General features: G+C 40.7%; 1 protein-coding gene across 2 annotated transcripts in view; it reads right to left on the bottom strand.

Moving 5' to 3' along the window:
- The window catches only part of PGM1 (phosphoglucomutase 1), a 55,757-nt gene that overhangs the window by 7,484 nt on the left and 21,192 nt on the right, over positions 1–27,081 (bottom strand). Inside the window, exons 1-8 of one of the 2 annotated variants that reach the window (XM_036842560.1) lie at positions 24,226–24,831; positions 19,062–19,224; positions 18,571–18,717; positions 17,000–17,125; positions 14,451–14,641; positions 13,024–13,178; positions 10,401–10,516; positions 1,504–1,639 (exon numbers count right to left, since the gene is read on the bottom strand). In XM_036842560.1, coding sequence (XP_036698455.1) covers positions 1,504–1,639; positions 10,401–10,516; positions 13,024–13,178; positions 14,451–14,641; positions 17,000–17,125; positions 18,571–18,717; positions 19,062–19,224; positions 24,226–24,525 — 1,334 coding nt within the window. In that variant the 5' untranslated portion in view covers positions 24,526–24,831. Of the gene's footprint in view, positions 1–1,503; positions 1,640–10,400; positions 10,517–13,023; positions 13,179–14,450; positions 14,642–16,999; positions 17,126–18,570; positions 18,718–19,061; positions 19,225–24,225; positions 24,832–27,081 lie in introns of those variants that run through there. The other variant, XM_036842567.1, reaches the window with a different exon arrangement.

The following is a 27,081-nucleotide window of genomic DNA, read 5'->3' as shown; positions in this document are numbered from 1 at the left end:
TTAACTAACCATAAATTCAGGTTCTGAGGACTTTATTTGTAATACTTGGTTAGCAGTTATTTGAAATTAATAAAAATATGTTAAGATAGATTTTAGATGGAGACTCCTAACTGATTCTAGAGTGACCCTCTCTGAACAAACCCTCCTAGCCTTATTCCACTCTGGCTACTGTTCATTTGTTAACTCATTCATTTATCTATTCAAAGCATATTTACACGATGTCACTATGAATTGGTGTTTGGTGAAACCATGGATTACAAAAACAGATATGGTCCTGCCTTCATGATCCTTTAGGCTCTAGAGAGTTCATGACTGCTGTTCTGAATTACCAGATTTTTCTGGTTCTTAGAAAGTAGAGATCCTTGCCTTGGTTACCAGGGCTACTGTGCGGTACCATGTGGCAGATACTACTTATACCTTCCACAAAAGAATAACCTGAGGGAGGAAGATAGCAATATACTTGTCCAAAGTCAAAAAAAAGGATTCTGATTAAGGAGGCCAAGTTCCTGAAGGTTGAATTCTTTCTTGACTATCCAAAGATCATGGACCATTAAATCTGTGATATATTTTTAAAATTCTCTAGTCTAACTCACCTATTTTATAGAGAAGGCAATTGAGGTTCAGAGAAATAATACCTTTGTATTTCTTACATAAATAATTTATTTAATATGCTTTTCCTCACATTTATTTTCCATAATTAGAACAGTGAGGTTCAGGAAAAAAATTATTAGATTTTTACACCTACTGGGGGAAAGGCAAATTAAAATTAGTGAAAAGTACAACTGGAAAAAAATGTTAATGCTTCTTAAAAATAGAAGTATGTATGGTAAAGAAGACTTACTAACTATTCTAAGTATTTTGTCCACTGATGAACCCCCAGTGCTTGGCAGAAAGTAGATACACAGTCAATATATATTGAATCAATGAATGAAGTATTGATAATTACACAGCCTTTGGGGACCTATTTTAATGAGTCAGAAAAGTTGATTTAGACTAAGCATAATTGTTTCCATAATTTCAGAAAAAGTTTCCATACTTTCAGTGTCCCAGAGTTTATAGAACAGTTTCAGACTCATATTTCATTTAATCCACTCAATAGCTAGACTGTTATTTCCATTTCTACAAATGAGAAAACTGAGTACAGAAAGAGGTTAAATGACTTCCCAATCTACTAGGAGGCAGAAATAAAATTCTAATCCAGTCTTCTGAATCCAAATCCAATGTTATTATCATGTCCACCTGATAGGTACATTTAAAAGGCTGACAAAACATTCATTCTTTTGAATATGTTAACTAAAAATTTTAAGCCTCGTTCTTTATGGCTAACATAAAAGTTGACTTCATCTCGACCCTGACTGAATTATATTAAAAATCCCCAATTGATAGAGGCTGAAGGAACTCAGGTTTTATTATCACTTAAGACAGGAAAGAATTTGTATGCATGAGAATTCTCTCTGTCCACTTCCCCATGCTACCTCTGTACCCAGCCAGGCTGTGGCTTACCTGGTGAAGAAATTCCGGCCATACTTTTGCCAGTGATCTTTGAGGATGTCCTCCACACTCTGTTTGCGGGTGGCTAGGATGGAGAGCCAAGCAAGGACAGCCCAGAGTCCGTCTTTCTCACGGATGTGGTCAGAACCTGGTCAGGGGGACAGCATGCAGCTGTGAGAAACGTGATTTCTCCAAAATACTTGGGAATAAACTCCTCAACAGTAAATATGACCCAAGCAAAAAAGTCATAAAACTTTACTGAGGAACTTGAATACATGGAAGAAACCACATATTGAATAAAGCCACATACTATTGAAAAGAAGGTGATGCTTCCCAAGTAATTTAGAAATTTAAGGCAAATGCTAATAAAAATGTCAGTGGAATAATTTGGTGGAACTTGATGTATCAATTATGAAGTATGAATGTGAGTGGAAAAAACAAAAGAACATGACCACTGTGAATTTTTAATAATTAAAATAGTCTGGTAGCTTAACGGAACAAAAGAGAGCACCCAGAAAGAGACCCAAACACATATGAGACTTGAATAAATGATAAAGGTGTCACTTTAAGGCTGTAGGAAAGAATGGATTACTTTTTAAGTAGTATTTGTCTAACTAGCTAAACAGTTGGGAAAAAATCAGTTTTTTCCCTATAAAACACCATACAAAAAGAATTCCAGATGAATTATACATTCAAATATAAAAACTGAAAACCTTTAAATATTAGAAGATATATATAATTTTTTTAAATCTTAGAGATGGCAAATACATATAAATTCAGAATTCATAAAGAAAAAAAATCTATGTATTTTTCTACTTAAAAATTAGCATTTCTATCAGCAAAACTACTATAGATAAAATTAAAAGGCCATTGGTAAACTAAAAAAAAAAAAAACTACACATTTGCAATATAAAGTAGATATTTAAAACACTCAATATAGAAAAAGTTTTTATATATTAATAAGAAAAAAGTAAAATCTCGATAGAAAAACAGGCCGAGGACATAAATAGGCAATTCATCGAAGAATCCAATTTACATAATAAAAAGTTGTATTATTTTTAAGAAGACAAATTAAAGTTAAAACCGCAATAAGAAACTGTTGCTTGTTTGACAAATGGCCATAGATTTAAAAATGAGAACACCTAGCATCAGGGGAGGTATAAGGGAAATGGGATTCCAACATGCTGCTGCTGGGAGGGGTACAGTCCTTCCAGAGAGCAATTTGGCAAAAAGTATGAAAGGCTTAAAAATGGACTTACTTGTGGATCCAGGAACTCCAATTCTAGGATATCTTTCTTTAACCAAAAGGGGTTTGGTTAAATAAACTATGGCACATCTGTCTCCTGCTAAGGTCCTTGCTAAACTCTTTATCAAAAATAACAAATTGGCTCCTTTGGATGTGCTTCTATGCATGGAGACCCTTTCCCAAGAGCCTGATGGGGACAGAACTCTCATTTTTTGGCCTTTAACTTCCTTATTCTAAAAAGGGCAGACGATATTGAGCTTTACTTTCTGATTTCTGAATGGGACTCGATACAATCCCTCTAATAATGTTTTGCATGTTATCATGCCTTGAATTTCTTTATGTACCTCTCTGTCCTTCTTGACTTCCCACTGGGTCTTATTCTCCTTACAACTGTGAGAGTATCTAGCACAATGCTGGTGATGAGGCATGAGGTAAGTTTGTTTCCTTCCTCTCTTCATCCTTTTAGACCCAGCTCAAATGTCCTCTCCTATCTGAGACTAGCTCCCAGCTTCCCTGGACAGTGACGAGCTACTTGTTCTTCTTGTATAGCAACTGCTCAAAACATGTGATGCGGCGCCATACCCCTCGAGCCTCAGCCATCTATTTATGAGCCTTTCACCCCACTATCCATGTATGTCTTGGAGACATCTCTTATATCCTTGTAAGTTAGTCTGGTGGCTAGCAGAGCACATGGAATATATTAAATAACTAATTGTGAAGGAGTTCATAAATGAATTAATCAATTAATAATCTACTCCAACATCTTCTCTTTCTGTTTTTGGTTCATAAAAATATACAACTTTTTCCCCCAAAAGAGTCCCTCTTCAGTAAGACACTACTTTTAGAAAGAGCAGTTCTCAAAACCTGGATGCTGGCAAACTAGAAATATCAGACAATACTTTTAGCACTTTATATAACAAATTTAAGAAATGTTAACCTAATTTTATTAGCTATGGACTTTTATTTGCCTTTACTGCTATTTCAAGGAACAGAAAGTTAGCTCTCTGGCTCCTACAGCTTTCGCAAGTGATGATATGTTTTGGCAATAGTTTACCCTGAGCAGTAAGATCCTGGCAGCTTCCCCAGTATACTGAGAATTCATGACAGAAGTGTACAGCTTGGAATTATTCATCTGTGAGCCCCTAGGCTTGGTTGTTTTTCTGTCCTTCCTTCCTTTTTCTTTTCTTTTTTCTTGGGGGTGGGGTGGGGGGAGGCGGAAGGGATGTGGCTGGACTGAAAGCATAAGGGGCAGTGTTCCTTTGTGCTTTTCCTATTCTAAGTAATGAATTGGCTTTTTCCTTTATGTAGAAATGACAATAAAATCTAAAAATCTCACCCAACTCTGACCAAGTTACCTGGAGATAACTAAATCACACACCTAATATTATAAACAAATAATCTGGCTTGGATAATAGAAATAAATATTCTATTCCATTTACACAATCTCCAGTCTCTTTGAAAATTCTCATTAATCTCACTAATCACCTTGGATGTCTCAAAACTCTAGGTAACTCTGACTAATACTCAGGAAGTCTGGGTAAATTTCATTTTCTTTAGGGTTCTAATGAATGATGACAAGTTAGTAGTGAAAAAAGGCAATGGTGTGCATATGTGTTTCTCAAGCTACTGTTGTTTTTGCAGTTGTGGCAGTTGTTGTTCAATGGAAAATGTTTTATGCTTAAGAGTCAGAAAACCTGAATCTGAAACTTAATTATAAGCTGCTTGAATTTGGACAAGTCACTTAACTTTTCCAAGCCTCAGTTTCTTCAACTGTAAAATGAGGATAATGCCACGTTTCTCACACAATTTTAAGACTTTACTGTGATAGAGTGTAAATAGTTTATAAATTGTTAAGTACAATATAAATGCAAGATACCATTATTAATAAGGGAAAATAAAAAAAGTTTTAGGGAAAATTAACACTTTCTACTACCTCATTAAGCTTTCAAAAATAACGTCCCTTAACTCTACATATTGGGAAAGAAAATGGAATATAACCCAATATGTTCTTTTTTTCTGGGCAGTGTGATTTCAGTGCTTTTCTCTTCTTCCTTATCTAATTTTTTCCTATTATGAATGTGAATTACTGGTATCATTTTTTTAATTAAAAAAAAAAAAAAGCCAATCCCACTGAAGTGTAAGGAAAGGGAAAACTATCAGCAAGCACCACTGACCCTAGCTGACAGGAGTTTTGCCTCAGGTCTTTTCATGCTTAGTCCAGGTCAGGGACCAATGAAGCCTATGGGGATTCTGCCCTTTCAGCATCTTCAAACACCTGTCACTTGACTTTAGCTTAATCAGCACCTTGTGATATGTATAAACTCTGCTCAGTCAGGGCACACTCTGGTCTCAGCCAAGAAAAATGTCAACCTTTGCTCAGGGAGCCAAGAGCCAATAGTTTAGGGATTAGGTTTCATTTACCAGTATGAGCATCTCAGGAGTGCCTGAGCTCCTGCCTCTGCCAGGCCAAGGCCTGTGGATGGACCACGGCAGCAGAAAAAAAGCTCCACAGAGTTCTCTGAAAACCCTAGCATCGATCTGTCTGCCTCTGTCTCTCTGTCTCTCTCTCTTTCTCTGACCATCTCTATCTCTCCTTCAATCTCCTAAACATGCCTGGAAATGTCCACCCCACATATACCTATTAGCCTGGCTAACATCTCCTGCAACTACTTTCAACTTCCTCCTTATCTAGGATGCCTTACTTGTTACCCTCTGTCCTTACCCCTATTCTACCACACCCTGTCTGCTCTTACCCCAACCTACGCCAAGAATTGTATCCCCGGCTCGTGCCTGGCGTGCAGTCAGCTCTCAATACAGGTTTGCCCAGAGAATGCCCAGACCTCAGCTGACTGGCTGGGAGGTCCAGCAGACCTGCTCTGTCCACAGTGCTGTCCTCTTTGGCTTCCATTGCACAAATGACTTCCCTGTGAAAGGGCAGATAAGCTCCTCAGGAAGCCTTTTCCAGACTACTCCAGCTTTCAAGGGGGCTCCTGCCCAGCAACCCCCAAACTTTCCATTTATCAATTCATCCTGCCCTGCTTCATGACTGCCCCTGGAGCTCTGTTTCCTTTGGAGGAAATTGGTAAGCGCCTGACAGGCAGGAAACGTGTCTTAACCCAAACTCCATTTGATACTCAACAAATTTGAATCAGTGCCTACCATGTTCCAAGTATATGAGAAAATACTAAGATGAATAAGATACGTTCCCTGCCCTCACAGATGAGCACAGATGTACAGATGAGGGAGACAGACATGCAGGTAACAGTTTAACTGAGTTAGTTATAATTAGGGTATCAGCCTAGTTCTACTGGGGTGTTCTGCCTGGGAAATTTCCAGAGACAGGATGCTCTAACCTTCCTGCGGGGGCTTTACCTACAGGAAAATGTACTCAGTAGGTATGCAAATCAGGGCAGGCAGAGAAGTAGATAGGACATCTAATCCCTTACACCACAGAACCAGGTTAGGCGCCCTGACTATACAGTTCCCAGAGCATCCTGTACTTCAGTTTCTATTACTTTCTATTACACTTGTAATAGCCTGGCCAGGGTCCGATTTCCTTCCCCAAATGTGGCCTCCACGGAGTCCTCCACAGGGAGGTTATGCTTAACACTGTGTTCCCAGAGCCTAATTCAGTATCTGGGATACAGTCAAAGCTCAATAAACATTTGAGGAATGAGTTGATGAAAAGAAGTACAAATATGAAGGACTTTTCATAAGAAATTAAAATTAAAAGAAATCTTCAAAGCATGAATGCTGTACTTCTTCAAGATATCACTCCTATATAATATATCATCACTAGGACCTTTTCAAGATGGGATGGGGGAAAAATATTGCTAACCTTTGGACCCAACCAGATCAGAATTTACTGGCGTATTTCCACATGATACCAAGTTAATCCTCACCCTGGTTTCCTATCCCTCTTTCCCAAGACCCCCCACTTTTCCCGAGGAAGAGTTTCAAAAGCAGTGACATTCTATTCTATTCAGTGACGTCACTTTCTATTTCCTTCCCAATCTCCCAAGAATTCAAGGTTTCCCTCCACCCTTGTGCATGAACACGTGCACCAGCATCCACAGTTAGGGGGGAAAATAACTGCTCCACGAGATCAACCAAAAACAACAGGTTCACCCTGTCTAGTTCTGGTGCCCTAAGAAAAACACCTTTATCCCTGGCATTTGTAATGCTGATGTCTGAGGAAGTGTCATAGCCTTGGTGGCTACAGTAATCATGTGAGACAGTTGCTGTTTCTCCACCGTGAACAGACTAACGTATACTTGGTAAGAGTCATATTGTGACTTGTACTTTTAAATGCTAGTGGTTTGTTTTATTTGGTGAGCCAGTTCTGAAGTCTGACTCCTATGCACCTCTTCGCCAGTAAACTTCTCCTTTTCTTTCATGAAAGGTCATCTCGTCTCACAAAGACCTTGGGTCCTCAGCTCTGGACTATGGAGTGGGAATGATGCTGAGTCCCCACAAGAGTCCCAGACTGGCAGCCAGAGTTGAGGTGGGCATTCTCCATGGAGGTGGGTGTTTAAGCAGAAGGGCACTGACTGGTTATTTATGACTCCAGCAACACACAGAAAATTATGTGGGATAACGTTTAAAGTTCTTTCCTCTCCAACAGCAGGATTCTGTTGGTCTGAATGGAGGATGCCAAGTGAAGAATGTGTTCTCCCATTCATTCAACAAGCGTTTGCTGAGCACCTGGTCCGTTCTGGGATTTATAGGAGGCTCTGGGGATATGACGGAGAACAAGACAGATGTGACTCCTGTCCTCATGGAGCTTACAATCTAGTGGAACCAACAGACGTTATTCAAGTAATCATAAATAATTGTAAAGTTACAGCTGTAATACGTGCAAGGAAGAAGTATGCGGTGTCATGAGGTCCAATAAGAAGGGGATTTGACCCACTCTGGAAGGTTAGGGAGGCTCTCCTGAGAAACTGCCTCTGCCCTCGCCTAGAAAAATACACAAATAAATGACCCTGTACTCAATTAAGCTACAGAATTCAAATATTTCAAAGCTTGTAGAATCACTAACGTCCATCCTGAGAAGCTCTGTAAAGGAACCGTCGGAAGCATTTGCCAACAAGGGACATAGTAGGTGGAAATTAACTCCTCTATAAATAAGGAGATCAGAAGTTCAGTTAAATAAGTTCAGCTGCACTCACTCAGCAGTGGAGACCCATGGCTATGCAGCCTGGTTTTTTAAATGCTTATCTCAGAAATATTGCAGAACAATTGTCTTTTTTTCAGGGAGAGAGAGAATGAGTTTGTGGATTGTTCTTATGATGAATTCTCTCTTTTGATATAAAAGATATCAAAGGGAAGATAAAACCATGGTTGGTACTTAGTATTTGATGAGTGGGTTAATAAGTAAACAAATAAGAACAAGCTTTAACAAGAAATAATTTAAAATCTAATACTTGGGTTCAAAGAAATCAGTTCCACAAACGTAACATGGGGACTTTTCTTGGCAAATGTTCCTAAGTAAAAGCTTAAGGGGGTTTAATTATCTACAGCATTACATGGGCTAAACAGTATTATGAAATGTCCTAAAAGCTAACATAAATGAAAGTTACATCAAGAAAACTACAGGGTCCAGTTCTCTAGAAATAGTCATCCCATCTACTCTTTACTTGTCAGGTCAACCCTGGAAGATTTGGGCTCAGTTCTAGACATGATCTTCTTCAAAGGGCATTGGTGAACGGGGAAGCATCAAGAAACTCATGCTGGGTATATAACCAACGTGAAGTGAGGGATGACTGGAGGACTAGGGATGGGTGGCCAGAGAAGAGAGGACCTGAGAACTGCCCTCTGGCATCTGAAGGCCTGTCATGCGCGGGAGGAGCAGCTTGTGCCGTCCTGTCTTCAGGCCTGTTCCCAGACAGTCAACACCTGGTTGGCTACTTGGCTCTAGGACTCTGACCCACCTTGACCAATGCTACCCACATGGGTCTGTGGGGCAATTTGGTACTAGATATACCACAAAAAAGAGATATCGCAGTTAACTATGCTTAGGTAAAACTGTACAAACAGGATTCCTTATAGCAGAATGTTTTGGAATCTTCAAATGATAACATCATCGTGAATATCCAAGACAGAAAGGTGTATTCCAAGTTTCCCAATCTGTATTGAACTCAGAACTCTTTCATGGAACTAGTATCTTTCCACACATCCAAACACCCTGTAAAGACCTGTTCTAGACTCTTCTCTTTTTGCTAGGCTCAGCACTGAAATAGGTACATGGGGTCAGGAAACCAAAGGTTTAGACATGGTGCCTGCCTTCAAAGACAGCTTCATCCATAGGGAAGAATGATTGACACCAAGTCTGCACTGGATAACACTGAGGAGGTTTCATGGGAGAAGACCACCTCACAGGTCCATTGGGTATTCATCTAGTATCCCATGGAGTAACATGGCACCATCCATACTTTATGAGGTAGGAAGGGACTAAGCAGTAGACTTGTTACCTCTTACCAAAGACCTAGAACCTTGGGAAATCATGTAGCCTTTTTTGTAGACATTGTTCAACCCCCCAGACTCATCCATCTTTCTTAATACTCTCCAATTCCATCAAGCCAGTTCATTACCAAGAAGTACTGCCACTCCCTCAAGGGTATTAAACTGCTTAGAATTTTGTCAATGGGTGTCTCAAATTTACCAGCTCATTCTACCCACCCTGCCCTAGGACTTGTAGGAAAAGAAATCAGCATTCTATTCTGTTTAACTTAGCATGACTTGCAACTTAATGGCAAGGCTGATAGAATGCTAGACGTTGATCTTTTCTTTGCTAAAGGATGGAAGAAAAGCACTAAAGGACCCAGAAGATTGGTCCTTTTACTTCAAAATATTGGGTAGAGGAAATAGGAGGAGAGGAAATAGGGCCACTGAAGTACCTTGCGACCTGGCTGCTGGAGACAACACGAGGGAAAGGGCCACACTCCTGAATGAATGTTTAGAAAAGAAAGAGACTGATGTAGGGTGGGTTACAGGAAAGGTCATGGAGGTGGGAATTCAGGTCGATATTGGACAGACATAGAAGAGGAGAGAGAGCATAGAAAGTGGGATCTAGGGGTCTTGGGACATCTCCCAAAGCGTACCATGTTCTACTCTTTCATCACACCACAATTTACATATAGGTCCTTGTCGTCAACTTCTTGATCACCTAGCAACTTAGTTCCACGGTAATGGTCTCCCTCCACTTAACCTTAATAAATCACAACCTGTTGCTACGGAAAACGTGTGCCTATTAAAGAGGAAGATGTAATGCTGTGGTGAAACCTTCTCTTAAATAAAAACAAGAAACTGACTCGCTCCACCATATTTCTTCCTAGAAATGAAAACATTTATAAAGGTTTCCTTGGCCACCGAGGGAAGAAAAATGTGTTTATCACTCTGTTTAATCTCCACAGACTCAAGGATCAAACTTCCTGCCTCAGTAGATGTGATCCTCTGAAAGTAAAATTAGCCCTCCCTGGCAGAATGTGCTCATTGCTTTTCAAATGTGTACACTCCATCAGGGTTGTTATAAATAAGCTGTATCTTGATTCAGGACACATCAGCTACTGTTGCTATTTCAGTGCTGCCTTTAGCAGTCTAAGCTTTCACTGCAAGTAGCATTTACAGGAAAGAAATCGGTGGCTCAGGACTGCACACTTACCGGTCCCGAAGCTCTCCTCCCCACAAAGGGACAGTTTGCTTGCATCCATCAGATTCCCAAAAAACTTCCAGCCAGTTGGGGTTTCATACAAAGTGATCTTTGCAGCATTAGCCACCCTTCAAAGGCATGAAATCAAAGTTACATCACAGCAGGACTGCTAGCATAGCCATGTGAGGGATGGAAAACAGCAACCATTATTGTATCAAGGGTCCCATTTAGTATTCCTCAGAGGTACACATAATTCTAAGATTGGTGAAAAATCATATGAGAAAACTTGCACACAATGTGCTATTATATGTGGAGTCAGAGGAGGGGGGGAAAAGAGGACGAAGAAAGAATTAATTCAGGTCACTGAGTTTAACATTTTAGAAGAAGCAACAGTGGCAAAATGGGCAAGGCTGTTTGGGGGGCCATTTAAACCCACATGTTTTGGATACAGACAGTATTTATAACCATTCCATAGTGAATAAGAGAGTGATGTTTTGATGCACCTATAGTCATAGAGACATAGAATATTGGGTCTGGGAGGTCAGTATTTTACTGAGAAGGAAACAGGACCCAGAATGTTATGTGATCAGCACAAGGTCACACGGCCAGGATGACCAATGCCTGCTGTCCAGCTGCCCAGTCAGTGCTCCTTCCATTTCCCTGGAAGGCCCCCCAAGGGCAGTGCCCACTGTGGCCCCCCAAGGGCAGTGCCCAGTGTGGCCCCCCAAGGGCAGTGCCCACTGTGGTCTCCCGTGTGCACCAGCTGCATCCACACTGATGCATGGTCCCCTGTCCCCTCCAATGTATCTTTTACCTCTCCCTATGTTATCCTTAGCCTATTTGAAAGCTTTGAGTGACTGTATTTTTAATCCCTTGCCCTTTGAGCAGGAAAAGTTACCTACATTTCATTTACTCTTTTAGTGAGATTTGCTTTCCAAAATGCTTGTCTTATCACTAGCAACACAATTTCATATTTCAATTCTAATATTTGAGGAAAATTAGATCTATGATTTTGAAACCTGTGAAAGTACAATGAACTTTTTTCTGGGTAATGAGGTATTTTCCACTGTGATTCTATATGTGGATTAACAATTTTTTCAGAACTTGGAATTAAACTGTTTTGGATTACACAGAAGGTATTTCAGGACCTGATCAGTCTAATGTACAAGAGCGTGGCCACACACCAGCTCACGACTTCGGATGGAGGATGTGAAGGCAGAAGTATCAGGTTCTAATTCTAGCTCTGATGTAGCTGTGGGGTCCCGGGCAAGACTGCTAACTACTCTTTTGGTTTCCTCCTCTTTAAAATAAGGACTGCTATGAGGATCAATTGAGATGGTGAATGTAAAAAGGCGCTGTGTCAACTACAAACTACTATATGAATATTAGCCATTACTTTGTTAGCTGAAGTCAGCACTAGTTCTGTAACACACACACACACACACACACACACACACACACACACACGAAATAGATAACTACTGTATAGCTCAGTGGTTGGGAGCAAAGGTTCTGGGTTCAAATTCTGCTCCATCATTTACTAGTTGGGTGACCTTGGGCAAATTAGTTAATTTCTTTGTTCTTTTGTTTTCCCACCTGTAAAGAGGAGTTAAATATAGCATTTACTTCATGGGGTCGGTCTGAGAATTAAATGACTTAAAACATATCTAGTGTCTAGCATAAGGTAATGTTCAATTAATATTAATTATGATTGTAAGTGCCTAGATACATACATTCTGCTTTCCTCCCTGGCCTCGACCTTTTATTCATTCACTTGTTCTTTATCTATTCATCCAGGAAACATTTATTGGACACCTAACATGGTCTAGTTAATACTCTCCCTGGTTGGTCCTCATTTATGACTTATACTTTTCAGATGTTTTAGATGTGATCCCGTAAGCTACCCTAAAGCCTTTGCAAGTGAGATGAAATACAATCAATCAATAAATAAGCAAGTCAGAGATATCAACTGTTTACTGTCACTGGTACCGCCTTTCTCAAAAACTGAATGTATTTTTTTTAACTATTTCAGCTTTACATTTACTCAGATTTTGGATAAATGAACATTTACTATGCTTGTGTGTGTATGGGCATCTGATGGGGGCTGGATGAGGAATGTTTTTTGAAAGTTCTGCTGAAACACTTATCTTACATCAAACTGCTCTTTCACCCAAACTCTGTGTACACTGCTAAGGGAAAGTGAGTCTCTAGAATGATGTCTTGACTACAACGAAGTGCTATCCATTCATTTATTCATTAACATTCAATCATTCATTTTTAAAAATGATGTGTGTGTGTGTGTGTGTGTGTGAGGCACACCATGATCAGGAAGAGTTTAGGACAGTGAATAAGACATTCTTTTCTCTGTAGAAGTTTCTAGTCTAACAGGGCAGATAGTCAAGTAAGCAGGCTATCAGGACACAGTGTGATAAGTGCCAGGATGGAAGAAATGCAGGGTCCTAAGGGAGCACAGAGGGGGGGACAACCAATCCAGAAAAAAGTTCATCCATTCCTTCATAAAATAAACACTTCCATAGCACATACTATGCATCAGATGCCCTAGGTGAAAAGGGAAGAAGGGTGTTCCCAGCACTGTGAAGGGCCTGGCGGGAGCCAAGGGAATGGAGAGACGTACCGGTCCAGGGCACCACTGGTGGGCATGCTGCGTGCAAAGCCGCGGACCCCGGTTTGCTGGAAATATGGAATGCTGACGATGTTGGCAGCAATGACAGCCACAGAGTCTGAAGGGTTCACAAAGAACCCATGCTTGCCCAGAATCATGTTTCGATCCTTTGGGAGAAGGGGAATTCAAAGGAAGATCTTTTAATCAAAGTGCTGAAGAAACCAAACTATCTTACATGGAGGTTTTATAAAATTTAAAACTATGATACATTTATTCATACTGGCTTCTAAACACTGGATTTTATTCCTAATGGATCTGTACAGAACCACTGGGCCAATGGCACCTCCGTGCCAAAGAGCTAAAACTGTTTTAAATTAAAGTGCAAGCACAAACTCCTTCTGGGCCGAATCCTCTGTTCTCCCTCCAGAGGCCAGCGGACCGTAACCTCCCTGACCTTTTCCAAACTCTGGAACTAATCACCTCTCTTCTCTCCCAAAAGAGAGGAGAGATCACAATGAGAGGAAATATGGGCTCTTTAGAGTCTGGTAGGTCTACCAGCCATCCTTCAAGGAACAAAGCAGATTTCCTCAAGGAAAGGCTTCTAAATCTTGGGCCCTCCATGTGGTGCAGGACCCACCAGAACATGCTGCCACCTCACTGCTCTCTTGGTGCCTGACATACCGGAAGTACACAAGTAACTGAGAGTATGGAGGGAAAAACTCCCATCATGCACTGCCACAGAAAGATGCATTGCAAATAATGTCTGCTAGGGACCCTTTTAATGTCCCCAAATTTTGATATTGGAAAACCTATTTTTAGGAAACAATGAATTCTAGATGATGTTAAAGAATAATAGCAACCATCAAAATATATTTTCAACTAAGTAAATATGTGTAGTGTTTACTATCTCTGAGATATCAAGTATACAAACCTAAGACAGTTTCCCTCCTCGTCTGTCATATACCCACGAATGTAAATAAAAGTGTGTGTTTATTTAAAATATTAATTGTAGCTAAAGAATAAAATGTTAATTCTCTCATTATAGTTTCATCTTTCAGCTAATGTGAATGAACAGATGGGCATATTATAAGGCCAAGACCCTTTCCAGAGATTAAGTAGCTAGCTGCTCGTTTAGAGCAAAAACCTACCTAAGGACAGGTACCTAGAACTCAACTAGTTCATGAAGCACCAGTCATGACATAACCAGGCCCCAGTTACCCTGCCCCTCTTAGCAGACATTAAACACATGGGTTCCATTTCAAGGACTCATTCTGTTCAAGAGGGTCTTCTAATAATTGAGCCCTGACTCCAGGTGCAATGAAGGGGGTTGACTGGCACTCCTAGGCCCACAGGGCCTGGTAGAAGCAGTCTGCTTTCTCCCCGTCTTTAGGATCAGGCCTGACCTGCATCAGAGTTCACTTAAAAACACTTGTACCCACCCCATCTCCATCAAAGGCAGCCCCAAAATCATGGTCTCCTGTCTTCATAGTCTCCACCAGGTCAGCTGCATAGGTGAGGTTGGGGTCAGGGTGGTGGCCTCCAAAGTCCTCCAGGGGAACACAGTTAACTGCTGAGTTGGCGGGGGCTCCGAGTTCTTCACAGAGGATCTTCTTCACATACGGTCCCACAACTATGCAGAGCGTGAAATAAAGAACCAGAAAATAAAACTTACTACAGGAGGTGAGGATTTACTACATAAGGTGGAGGTGTTCTAGGGAGAATGGCAAAGAGAACATGCAAACTGTATTCAAGGGCTTGTGGGGAGATAAGTCTGGAGTAGAAAGTTCTACAAACAGGAATATTGAGAGATTAGGTTGGAAAGGGTGAGGCCATTTGATGAAGGAAAGGGTGGGGAAAGGGAAGGGAGCGAACCATTATGAAGGTCCTGCTACACACCTGTGCCAGGTGCTTCTCAACTGTTTTCTCACTCAGTCCTTCAAAAAAGGCCCACGAGGTGGTACAGCTTAGTGCTTAAGAACCTGGACTCTGGAATCAGAGTGTCTGGGTTCAAATCTCAGCTCTGCCAATTATTGGCTGTGCCATTTGGGGAAAGCTATTTAATCTCTTTGCTGTGCCTCCGTCTACCCCACCTGCAAAATGAGGATAATAATAGTAGCTACCTAACAGGGTTGATGTGAGAATTAAATGAGTTAATAGATATGAGGCACTGAGAACAGTACCGGCACACATTTTATAAATTTTGTATTACGATTATTTCCTCCAATTTATAGATAAGAAAACTGAGGTTCTGAGAGGAAGCTATTTGCCCAGACTTACACAGATAGTAGGAGTGGGAGCTAGAATTCAGAGCCCTAATCCTTCTCCTCTATCAAACTATCCGAAAAACTGATCAAAAGAATACAGACAAACAAACAAAAAACAGTAACAATGAACAACAGGAAAAACCAGTCACACACTTCACAGTGATACTTAGTGTAACGATCAAGAACGTTCATCTCTAAAATGCTGAGATTGTTTTTTCACCAAGGAAGGTACCGACACCAATATATGCGACAGAGGTCAGAACAGTATAGAATACGTGTCTCCCATTAGGGGCCCCCCGTTAAGGAGGCTACTGACACACCACAGAATGAGGCCGAGGCAGCCAGGGCTGTGAGGGGTATAGCAACTGAGGCTTTCGAGGAGCAACTTAAAGGCCTGGAGAAAGAAGTCAGCTTCGCGACCAGCGGCGACTAGCAAATACCCCATCACAGTCTCCATTCTCAGGCCAGCCCAGGCTTCTGCTCATTCCCCTAATGTGACTTCTATCTTTAAGCTTTCATGCATTTGCTAGAGCCAACTGCCTCAGCCTGGAATGACCATCACTTGACCCTCCACCACCCTACGTCTTTCTTTCATAAAAGATGAGTTGGCTGCCACTTTTTCCAGGAAACCTTTCTTGATACCTTTGGTCAAACTATGCCTTCTTCCACACCCCAAGGAGAATACTTGAAATTCTACCTAACCCTCATTTTGCTGGCCTGGCGATGGTTGGTTTCTTACCTACCTCATCTCTCCAAGCATCGCAAAGCTCTTTGAAGAGAGTCTCTACTGAACCCCTGCCTACCCCCAAGCATACATGTAGTAGCTACTCAATACATGTCTGTTGAATGCTTTGAAAAGTCAGAATAGCCTTTGTCTGAATCAAGAAGGAGACCCATTCTATGGGACTCCAGAGGCAAGTTAGGACCCAACGGGAGAAGTTCCAGAGACAGAAGATTTCAACCCACCAGGAGAAGTTTTCTAACTGTGGTTTTGCAGTGTAACAGAAGGCCCTGACAGCATCATGGAAAGGGTTCAAGCACAGGCAGAAAGTCTTCCACAACCAGGCAGGCAGATGGATTCCAACACCAGGGAAAATCCCTGTGACTCAAAGAGTCTAAAATTGTAAATTATTACAAAACAAATAAACTCAAGTGCTCAGGAATTCCCTACATGCAAGAGAACCTCATGGTTCTGGTTTGGTGACAGCTGCTCTCTCTGACCTGGCCACACAACCCACAGAGGAAGAAGAGGGAGAGACATACATCCTGTTGTTCCTGAATTTAATCCTCAACTTGCTCTTGTCATCTTCTAAGAAAAGGCGTATGTGGGAGCAGGCAAGTGGGGTGTGGGGCTCAGGAGCACGTTTATCGCATCTAGCAAACCACAGGCCCCGTCGGAAATAGATGGGGGCATTTAGGAAGAATGTAAGGCATCTTCTGAGGGGGAGGGAGAGTACACAAAAATAGTTGCCTGTTACTTAAAACCTGATGCTTAATGTGGAAACGCTGACCTTCACACTACCTTACCATGAGGAATTTTTCCTGCATACAATTAGATTTTTATCTGCGTGAATATTACTCTGAAATTTTTGCAACGTAACTGTTTAAAAACCGTCAAACAGAGAGAGTCTTAAGAAAAGGTTTGTTAAAGCATCATGATACACAAAGTCGAGAGCTGCTTCATGTCTTTGAGGGAAGGGAACAGAAAAGAAATGGCTCCATACCTCCATGCATGGCGTCTATGCGGATCTTTAATCGGTTTGGACCAGACAGCAGTTCTTTCAGTGCATTGAAATCAAAGATGCTTCTCAGCATCGTAGCATAAGCTTCCACCGAATCCACAATTTCCACTGTGAGAACAAGCAACATTAAAGACGGAGGAACTAAACACATTTAGAAACATTCTCCTCTGAAATGATCATATTGCTGTAAACGTGCAATTGCTATTTTAAAAGGACATTTATGGAGCAGCTCCAATGTGCCAGGGCCGTTACATGAACTCTTATTCAATACTAACAGATTTCCTGAGAGGTAAATGTTATCAGTTCTATTTTATAGACGAGCAAGTTCAAGTTCTGAAAGATGAAGTAACTTGCCCACACAGCTGGGATGGGGCACAGAGGGGAATTTTCACAGAGTTTTGCCTGATGCTAAACTCTGTTCTGCTGCCACGTTGATTCCCTATCAGTCTCCATGAGAAGTGTATTTTGGTGTCAAAAAATAACAGAAAATGTAACACCTACTTTATTTTACTTTTTCCAGGCCCCTTGCCATCAAGACATAATAGTAAAAAGCAGAGAAAATAATTTTTAATGAATCACTTTTCACATGCACTGCTAAAGGAATAAAACAAAAGTAAGAACTAAGTATTGTTCTTGTTGTTGAGTTTTCACGGGTCTGAACATTTTCAAACCATGAAGTGTTTAAGAAATTCTCTACTGGTGTTTTCTAAACCTTAAGAATGTCTTCAAAATGTACCAAAGCACCCCTTCCTCTTTGTTGGGATGCAACTGTCAGCTCCTTATGGGTAGGTTCAAACAAAAAAATGCCTCCCATAAACTTGCAGCCCAGAGGAAAGAATACATGTTAGAGCAAAGTTGAAATGCAAGTCACATTGCTAACCCATCTCATCCTCATTTATTAATATGAATAATTTTATAAACATTTATTCCATCAATTATTGTCAAAACTTGGCATTCAACAACAAAATGTTTACCACAGCTGCTACGCAGGGAGCTTCAATTTAGCCCCCAAAATGGTCTAAGTTGATTTTACTGAAAAGGAAATCAAAGCCCAGGCTTTGGAATCATTCACACCTGTGTCTGAATCCTGGTTTACCACTCACTGACTATGTGACCTGGAGCCTGTTACTTAAGCTCTCTCAGCCTTTGTTTCCTCATCTGGAAAAAGTGAATACTGACAGTGCTGCCCTCACAGGGCTACTGTAAGAATAAAATGAGATAATGCATGTGAAGAGCTTGGCACATAATAAAAGCTCAATAAAAGATAGCTGTGAACATGATCTTACAGGTCTTCTCCTCAAGGCCGTCCGTTTTATAGGTATGGAAACTGAAGCCGAGAGATTTGGAAACAACTCAGCCAAGGTCACACAGCTGATCCCCAGCAGGGCCCAGAGAGCCCAGGTCTCTAGAATTCCAGACCTGCTAATTAATGCATGCAAAGCTTGGTGACCACAATCTTTCCAAAGATAAAGACCCATGTTATTAAAACCTTGAAAGGCAAATCCCTCAAGTTGGAACTAGGAGTGGGCAAGAGAGGAGAAGAGTAAACATGCCTGTGAAGGGTTTGAACTTGTTTTCCAGGTCAAACTGCTGCTTTCCCAGAACCCCAAGGTCTACATGCAGGTCAGGACAAATTGCATATTCTTCGATTGTCTTGCTGATATGGAAAATTTTATCAGTTATTGCTTCCGGGGCAGGACCTGGAAATCAAACAGCAAACAGTGGGTCATTCTGTACAGTTGACATGGAAATACAAAGAACACAAAGCTCATCAACTCCTCTTTACTAACACATCTGCCATGCCATCATTCAAGCAGCAAAGTATCAGAATTTTCTAAAAGGAAATATTATGTCAATGATCATTCACGCACGGCTCCTCATACTCAGGTACAGCAAAATGAGAAGCATCTCACTTTCACCAAAAGGAAACAAAAAGCTCCCTTGCTGAGGATCAGAACCAGAACCCTGATCTCCCAAGGCCTTGGTTATCAGTTTGTCCTACAGAACATAAAATTGGCTATACTCAAAATGACAGCAAACTCACCTCCATTGGAAATATTGAATTTGATTCCAAAATCTCCATTGGGTCCTCCTGGGTTGTGGCTGGCTGTCAGAATGATCCCACCAATGGCTTTGATCTTTCTAATGATGCAGGATACAGCAGGGGTGGAGAGGATTCCATTCTGTCCAATAACCAAGCGACCAATCTAGGAGAAGAAATCCAGAACACACACTTTAACTTTAATAAATCCAGAGCTACTGCACAGAAATGCCAGAACAGCCAGATGGACAAAGAAATAGTCTACTGGACAAGAAAAGATGTCCTTTAATGAACATCTAACAGCTTGGGTTAATAGTATTATTATATTGAAGTATTTTATTGCTGTTGTTGAGTAATATTATTATTGAAGTAGAATCAGCATTGCTGAACAAAGCCATTCCTTCAGATAGCTTTTTGGGACTTTGTAGTGTATGATCCAGGGATGCTGTAAGGCTTTGGCACGAAAACAAAACACAGCCTTTCCAGACTCGGTTCATAATTTGGATACATTAAAAATTTGTGAGAAAACCCACATTTTTATCCACTATAATCATACTTTCAATCCACATTGGGAAAGAGAATATAAATTTAACTAGTTAAAGGAATTCTAACCCAAAGAGAAGGCTTCTGTAAACTAAAATATCTGACAAAGTAAAAAGGGCAAACTTTACATGAAGAAATGTTACAAAATGTATCTCATAAATTTATGTTTCCAGTCAAGCTTGGATTTGGGGGTTCCTCAAAGCAGGACACACCTACCCTCGCTAGGGTGTACCTGAGCTACCTCCTGGGCCTAAGGCAGGGAATGCTGGGAGTGTTAGTGGGTAAACCAGCCAGAACACCTACATGAAAGAGCTACAGGTGGTACTTCTGTTGTGTTCTTAACTCACTTTCCCATATCTCTCACAGATGGTATCAGCACAGCTCCTTTGCTAAAATGAGAGTAATTTATATCTGTTTCAACACGACACAAGTTGGAAAAGAAGGAAGAAGTTCTGTCCGTTCCTCTGACTAGAGATGTGACTGCTACATGAAAAGATTTAAAAAACAAGGAGTTTGTGCCCTTCCTCCATCCTCCCCTCTGAAAGAAGGAAGGGACGAGGATGTTTTTAAGTTTTCCAGTTGTTACTTCTTCTTGCCCCACCCAAGATAAACATGGTTGAAGAAATGACTTGATGGTGGAAGATGCATTTCTAAGGTTGAAAATGCCAATGAGATACCTGGATTCCCTGGGGAAGTTTTTCTGGGACTGTTAGCTTTGCCACCTTTTCGTAGGTCACTAACAGCTTGACTGCCTTATAATTAACCCTCTCCACTACCAACCACCTCTCAGGAGGCAGCCGCTTCATTGCAGGCACATCTTGGCTCTCATGTGTCTCTCTCTGAACAATTTCTGTTATCCTGATATATTTCTTACGTTCTGCCTCCCTCAGGAAGTGGAAGCTCCCTGACTCAGTACAGTGGTAATGGTAACATCTCACCCTTCCAGCAGTTTCCAGGTGTGGTTCTGATGAAAATAAAAGCCTGTGGCTGAGCAGTTCCATAATTTCGATGAGAGGAGCTTACAGATGGCAATTTAATCAGCCAGAGTGGCTGATGGAGTTATCTGAAAACAGTGTTTGCCCATCAAGCACGCTGACTTTTACTTGGATTCTGTATGTTCTTAATGTGGAAGGGGAAACTGATAAATGAATATTAAGCTATGCCACCCAAGTCACCCCTTAATTCTACCATTCCTTATGGTGAAATCTGCAGTCAGGAATGGTCCAAGGCTGAGAGGACTATACCAGAAGGTAAGAGTAAGAGAGAAAGTCAAGAGAAGCAAGGGAAGTCCATGGTAGGTTCCTTCTCCTGAGCCCAAGAATAGGTACAGCTGGCCAAAATATTCCCTTCCAGAGCAGACTCTTTTCCACGAATTATCCTCAGCAATATTAATCCTCAACCTGATATTGGGGAGATATTACTCTATTACCTTCCTCCCCTGAAGGATGTCTGAAGCATTGTAACAGCTCCTGACTCAACCTCCCCTGCCTCTCTCCCACCTGTACCTCCCTTGCCCTACCCTGGCTGAATCTATCTGACCTACTCAGGCCCACCTAGTTCATCTTTCTAAACCATAGTTCTAACTGTGTCCCTCCCCTACTCAAAAACCTTCCCTGTACCATATGATCCAGAAATTCCACTTCTAGGTATAGACACAAAAAGAAAGCAGGGACCCAAACAGATATTTGCACACCCATGTTCACAGCAGCATTATTCACAATAGCCAAAAGTGGAAACAACGCAAATGTCCATTAAAAGATGAATGGATAAACAAAATGTGGTATACACATACAATGGAATATTATTCAGCCTTAAGAAGGAAGGAAATTCTGATATATGCTACAATATGGATGTACCTTGAAAACATTATACTAAGTAAAATAAGCCAGACACAAAAGGACAAGTATTGTATGATTCCACTTATATGAAGGACACGGAACAGGCAAATTCACAGAAAGTAAAACCAAAGTTGCCAGGGGCTGGGGGGAGAAGAGAATGGGGACTTCTTGTTTAGTGGGTACAGAGTTTTGGATGAGATGATGAAAAGGATCTGGAACTAGATAGTGGTGATGGTTGCAGAACATTGTGAATGTAATGAATACCACTGAATTGTACACTTAAAAATGGTTAAAACAGCAAATTTTGTTAGGTATACTCTACCACACAAAAGAAAATTAAAAAAAAAAAAACCCTTCCCTGGGTCCCAAGTGTCTACCAACTTAGAGATACCCCTCCATCCTGCATTGAGAGTCCTTCACCAAGCAGCCTTTCCTGCCCTTCCTCCTGGCCCCCTACTCCCTTCCGTAAGACTCACGTCCTTCTGCCAAGCTGGATACCTCACTCTCCCCCCAACCCCACATTTGATAGTTAACCATGACAGGGAGCAAACTTTAAAATATTCCTTTTAATTGAAAATAGGGCCTGGTGTTTTCTTATGTTTCACACAAAAACAAACAAAAAAACAAGTTCCATTTTCTTTGCTCTGCCAGTCATATTCACAGGTTCTATTCTCATTTCTAAAATTATCTCTAGGTTTAAAGCTCAGGGGACTGAATGAGATACCTGTACTATAAACGGGGCCCCACCAATGTTTTATTTTGTACATTAAAATTGCCTGTAAATGCAGACAGCTCTGTGCAAATAAAAACAAAGGCAGAGTGTATTCCATTATCCGTAAATGTACCAGATAAAAGTGTACTAAAGGGGAGAAATGAAATGATCTCCATGTAGCTCACTAGGCTGAGAAGCTCTCCTAGAATCGGCTCATGGGTGGAGTGGGTATTGACAAAGCTGAGGAAGGAACACTGACTTCTACCGAAATCTGTGGCAATAAATTTTCTTTCCTTTAGATTGCCTCCTTAAGGTTCTGCCCACAATCAAAGGGATGTTAAAATAGTCAGAATCTAGGATACGTTAGAAAAAGAAATCAAACTATATAGGATTTGATAGGTTTTATCAGATGAAAGTGCTTTATGGGTCCACTAAACGTTTTACGTTAAGTCAGCTGGGTAGTGTGACTGTTTCAAATGCAACACTATTTTTAGTGAGGAACGTCCTTGAAAAGACTTGAAAATATTGCTGGGGCTGTCACAGCTCTAACAAATAGGCAGTTACCATATTTAGTCAATTATTATCACTTAATTGCATTATTTAGCAAACCTTCAGATGGTAAATCTGAGAAAGTCTATAGCGTCTGCCTCAATTACACATTCCTACCACCTCTTCCACATCCTTCCGCTTTGCACAAAAATGAAATGAAGCCAAATATATCACAGCAAAGGGGACAGTGTACCAGATCCACTCAACAATCTAGATATATTCGGAGAAATAATGTTCCATTCGTTCTCCCCCAAAAGATTAAAAGCATCTTAATACCATTCGTTCCCTTTGCAGCTCTCCTCAAAGGTGAAATTTACAGCATGTCACATTTTTATCTTAAAAATGTGTATGTGTCATAATTTCATATTTGAGTACTTTATCAGCAAATTTTACATGAGAGGCATTCAGATTCTGAAACTGGGTATAAAGGAAACTTCACATAAACAATAGGATCTACAAACTCTTCTAAATTTGATAACGTATGCTTTTTTTAAATTTGGCTTTTGCAATTACACCTTCTTAGTGTGTTGTTAAAATAGACTGAAAATGAATGCCCAACACATTTGGCTACAATGCTAAATTTTTATGTTCTCAGAATCAGAATTGCTTCCAGAAAGGAAATAAAACAGATTTTTAAAATTTATAAGTACTGAAGGACTGTGCGCTCCAAATTATTGCTAAGTGTAATCCAAAATCTAAAAATATATTTTTGGTCCCACAGAGGAATTTGCAGAGCAAAAACAGCAATGTCCTGATGCCTGCCTTCCTGTAATTCAGTAAGGCTGTGCAAATTGTTAGATTATCAAGATCAATGCTTCCTGGTGCAAGATTCCTTCTGATTCAGGCAACACAGTTTTTCACGATGCAGAGCTTTAGCAAAGCCTCCTTATATTATAGTCTTACAAGAGTTATTATCTCTACCCTGCTGCACGAATTCACCACACACAGGGCTTCTTTGTGTCCAAGGTCATTATACGTGGGTTCCCCTGTAACAGGTCCTCTTGGAAAGCTCACACCTAACATTTTCCAATTCCCTCCTAGCATTTCTGCACAACTACCAGGATCCACAAATAACAGCGTGCCCTGGCTTTTGTTTTGCTGTTTGACAAGTGACTGAACTTCAACAAGGAAGCCATTGAAAGAAAACAAAATCTTCTTCTCTCCGCTGCTCATTAGAGCCTCATACACAGGACAGAGTGTCCCTCAAAACTAGTTAGAATGTAGATAAGACAGCTTAAGGCTGGGGTACGCTTTGAATGTCTAAAAGCAACAGGTACTTTTTCAAGCAACAGGCACGGAGCACAACATAAGAAATTAAGCTTACATTCCCATATCCCATGTGACTAATGTAATTTCAGGGGTAATATCACAATATACAATCTCTGAAGTCACAATGAAACTTAATTGGATGTTAGTAGCATTGAGGTGTTTACAATATACAAATCTTTGTACCTGTGTATATTTCTGCAAAATTAAGAGGTTATGTGGAGAGCCAGAAGCATAGCAATACTTATCGTATACCAACCCCATTGGCAGCTGCCATCTGCACTATTGTCTCTATTGCTGATTTATTAAAATACCGCCCATCTCCACCAACCACCAGTGTGGATCCCTGGCGATCTTTTAGGTCTATGGAAAAGAATATACTCTGGATGAAATTCTCCAGATAGCATGGCTTTGCCTCGAAATAATAGGTTTTCTTCCGTAATCCACTAGTTCCTGGTTTCTGGTCATAGTAGGGAGCTGTAGCAAAAGTCAACAGAGGGAGAGGACCTTCTTCCATTCTTCTGTATTTCCCGGAAATCCATTCATCAGAATCACTCATCTTTCACTTCCACCAGCTGGCTCAGCGAGGGTGTCCAGAAAGCAGTCAAGGGTCCCCCAAATAGTCTGTCCAAACTGAAGCTGCAACAGTGTTGGCCGAGTAACTAAAATAGAGGTCTTGCCTGGAAGATCACTCTCAATGAGGAAGCAGAGTTAATTCCTGTTGTCGTCACCCCTTGTGAAAAAGAAAAGGACCAAACACCCACCCACATCCACAGATCTTCAAAGTTGTTTTGATGAGGACAGTCTGCCCACATAACCAAGCCAAATACCCTTCAATTATTTTTGCCTCGTTTCCCTGTTAGGGTGGAGATGGGTCCAGAGGGTGTTGCATGCAGCAGACTTCAGTTACAAACACCAGGTGGCCTCCAGACTCCACTCTCAGAGCCAGACAAAGACGGAGCAAGTGCAGTCCTAAGACGCAGGATCATGAACAAGACACCCTGGTGTGGCTCCCACTGCTACTGACACCCCTTAAAACAGAGCCTCTCTGGGCAGTCATCACTGAGAAGGCCAACTGCAGCTAAAGTTGTTCCAGGCCATCTCACAAGTTAAAGGTCAATCTTAAAATGGAAGTGAGGGATCTCTGTTACCTCTGGTTTACTTTCATCACTGTCATTTTGTTACTTAAGTATTTGATACTCAAGTAATTTTTTTTTTACTTCCCACATGCAATCCCAGTTAGAAGGAAAAAAAGCATCTAACAGAACAGATTTATTCATTGGCCACCAAAGATTTAACAAAAAAGTATTCACTTCTAGAAGAATAGAGATTCACAAATATGCCCTGAATGACCAACAGCTTGGTCATTCCCTTGAACTTATAGAAAAGTAGGGATGAAGACGCACCAAATCCTTGAAAACATAAGCAGAATAGTGTGTGTGTGGTAGGGGGAGAGGGAAGTAAGTTTTTCTGAATGCATGAGGCTTGATCAAGTTATTATTTGGAAAAATAATATGGACATAAGATTAAATTTTGTGTATTCATATTCTCAGTTTTAAGTAGACTTGACTTTTAAGAAAACATTTTTAGTGAAGCAGTTTAAGTCCTTTGCATTTGAAGAACCTAAGATGTTTAAAAACGCTCTACCTCATCCCATTTGATCCCTGAGATTTTATTAATAATCTATGTCGGTACATACATGTTGTGTTCTTTATCTGGCTCAGCAAAAGTTGTCAGTTACGAAGCTCCATTGTCAAGGTTTTGGTGAACTTGTTAACAAGGCTTAAAAAGTAAATCAGGGCTAGTTACGCCACATGTCTGGGCAGTTTGATGTGCACATAAAAGTCAGGTTTTCAAGGGAAAAGTAGTAATCTCTTGAGAAACAAAATCTGAGTATTTTTCTACTAATTTGTCAAGCCAGGTCCAAAAGCAGACAGGCCCTGAGAGCAGCAGACTGCCCTCTGTGAGGCAAGAATGTCTCTGTGTTCCAGGGGCTACTCGTACTGGACCAGGAGAGCTAACGGGCTCATGAGCAGAAAGCAGGCCACTACCAAGGAAGCCTAGTCTCCTTCAAATGGCAAACGGGGCTGGTCCACCTGCAAAGAGGACCTCGAGACATAACATTATAACAATTCACAGGACACGTCTATTAAGCTGAAAACCAGTCAGCCAAAAGACAATTGCTTTTTATAGCTTATTATTCCCTCTTATTTCAATTTTAAAACTAAAATTCTTATGAAGTAAGCTTCCTTTGTGAACAGTAGTTTACACACCCAATGTTTTTCAACTTACCACAAATGCATGTCTTTAATTCATATTTTTTAAGTTCTGTGGCCAGTTTTCTCTGATTTTAGATAGGCTCGCAAATTATGCCAGTCTATGTGTCTTGACATATTTAATAATAGATCTGCATTTGTGAAATATCAACTCAACAATCTTTTCATTGGGAATAACAGAGCAACCAACCATGTAATTGGTAGTGTCCTTAACAAGGTCTTGAAAGCCCAGCATAGATTCAGGGACACTTCGTTGCAAAGGGGCTCCAATATCCCCACTAAAGCTTCTCTGCCCACACATTCCAGCATGTTCTCTGCTGGTGATCGACCGCTCTCTCTCGAAGCTCTTTCTAAAGCCAGAACTAGGAGAGTGATGTTTTGTTGGGGGCTTTTCCCACACATTCACTTATTTTATTTACAGTTTATGGTCAATGCAAATCAATTCCGTAAAATGAGAAATGATGAAGAATCAAGGCATAACTATGAAAATTCAAAATCGACAGATGTTCAACACAAAAACCCACAAGCATCAAAATGGGTTTGTTTGCAGCGTAAGATCCAACAGGTGTTATTTCAAAGGATGGCAAATGCTTGCTTTTTTCTTTTTAAAGACAGTGGCCACATCGGATACTAGAACACCTCAGCTTAGCAGTGTGTTTACATATGAACTAAAATTTGTTTCTAAAAATATTTTTTCACATTGAAACTGTTGTAAGAGCTACACTTCTCCAGGATTAAGCCTGTTCCTAGGCCTAGTACCAGTTTCTAACCACCTAACAACTGACTGATACAGAAAGTATTCCAAACGTAAGTATTCTGATTCTTAAAGGTGAAAACAT

The sequence above is a fragment of the Balaenoptera musculus genome, chromosome 1, assembly GCF_009873245.2.
Source record: "Balaenoptera musculus isolate JJ_BM4_2016_0621 chromosome 1, mBalMus1.pri.v3, whole genome shotgun sequence".
Classification (NCBI taxonomy): Eukaryota; Metazoa; Chordata; class Mammalia; order Artiodactyla; family Balaenopteridae; genus Balaenoptera; species Balaenoptera musculus.
This window is presented reverse-complemented; position numbering and strand designations above follow the sequence as displayed.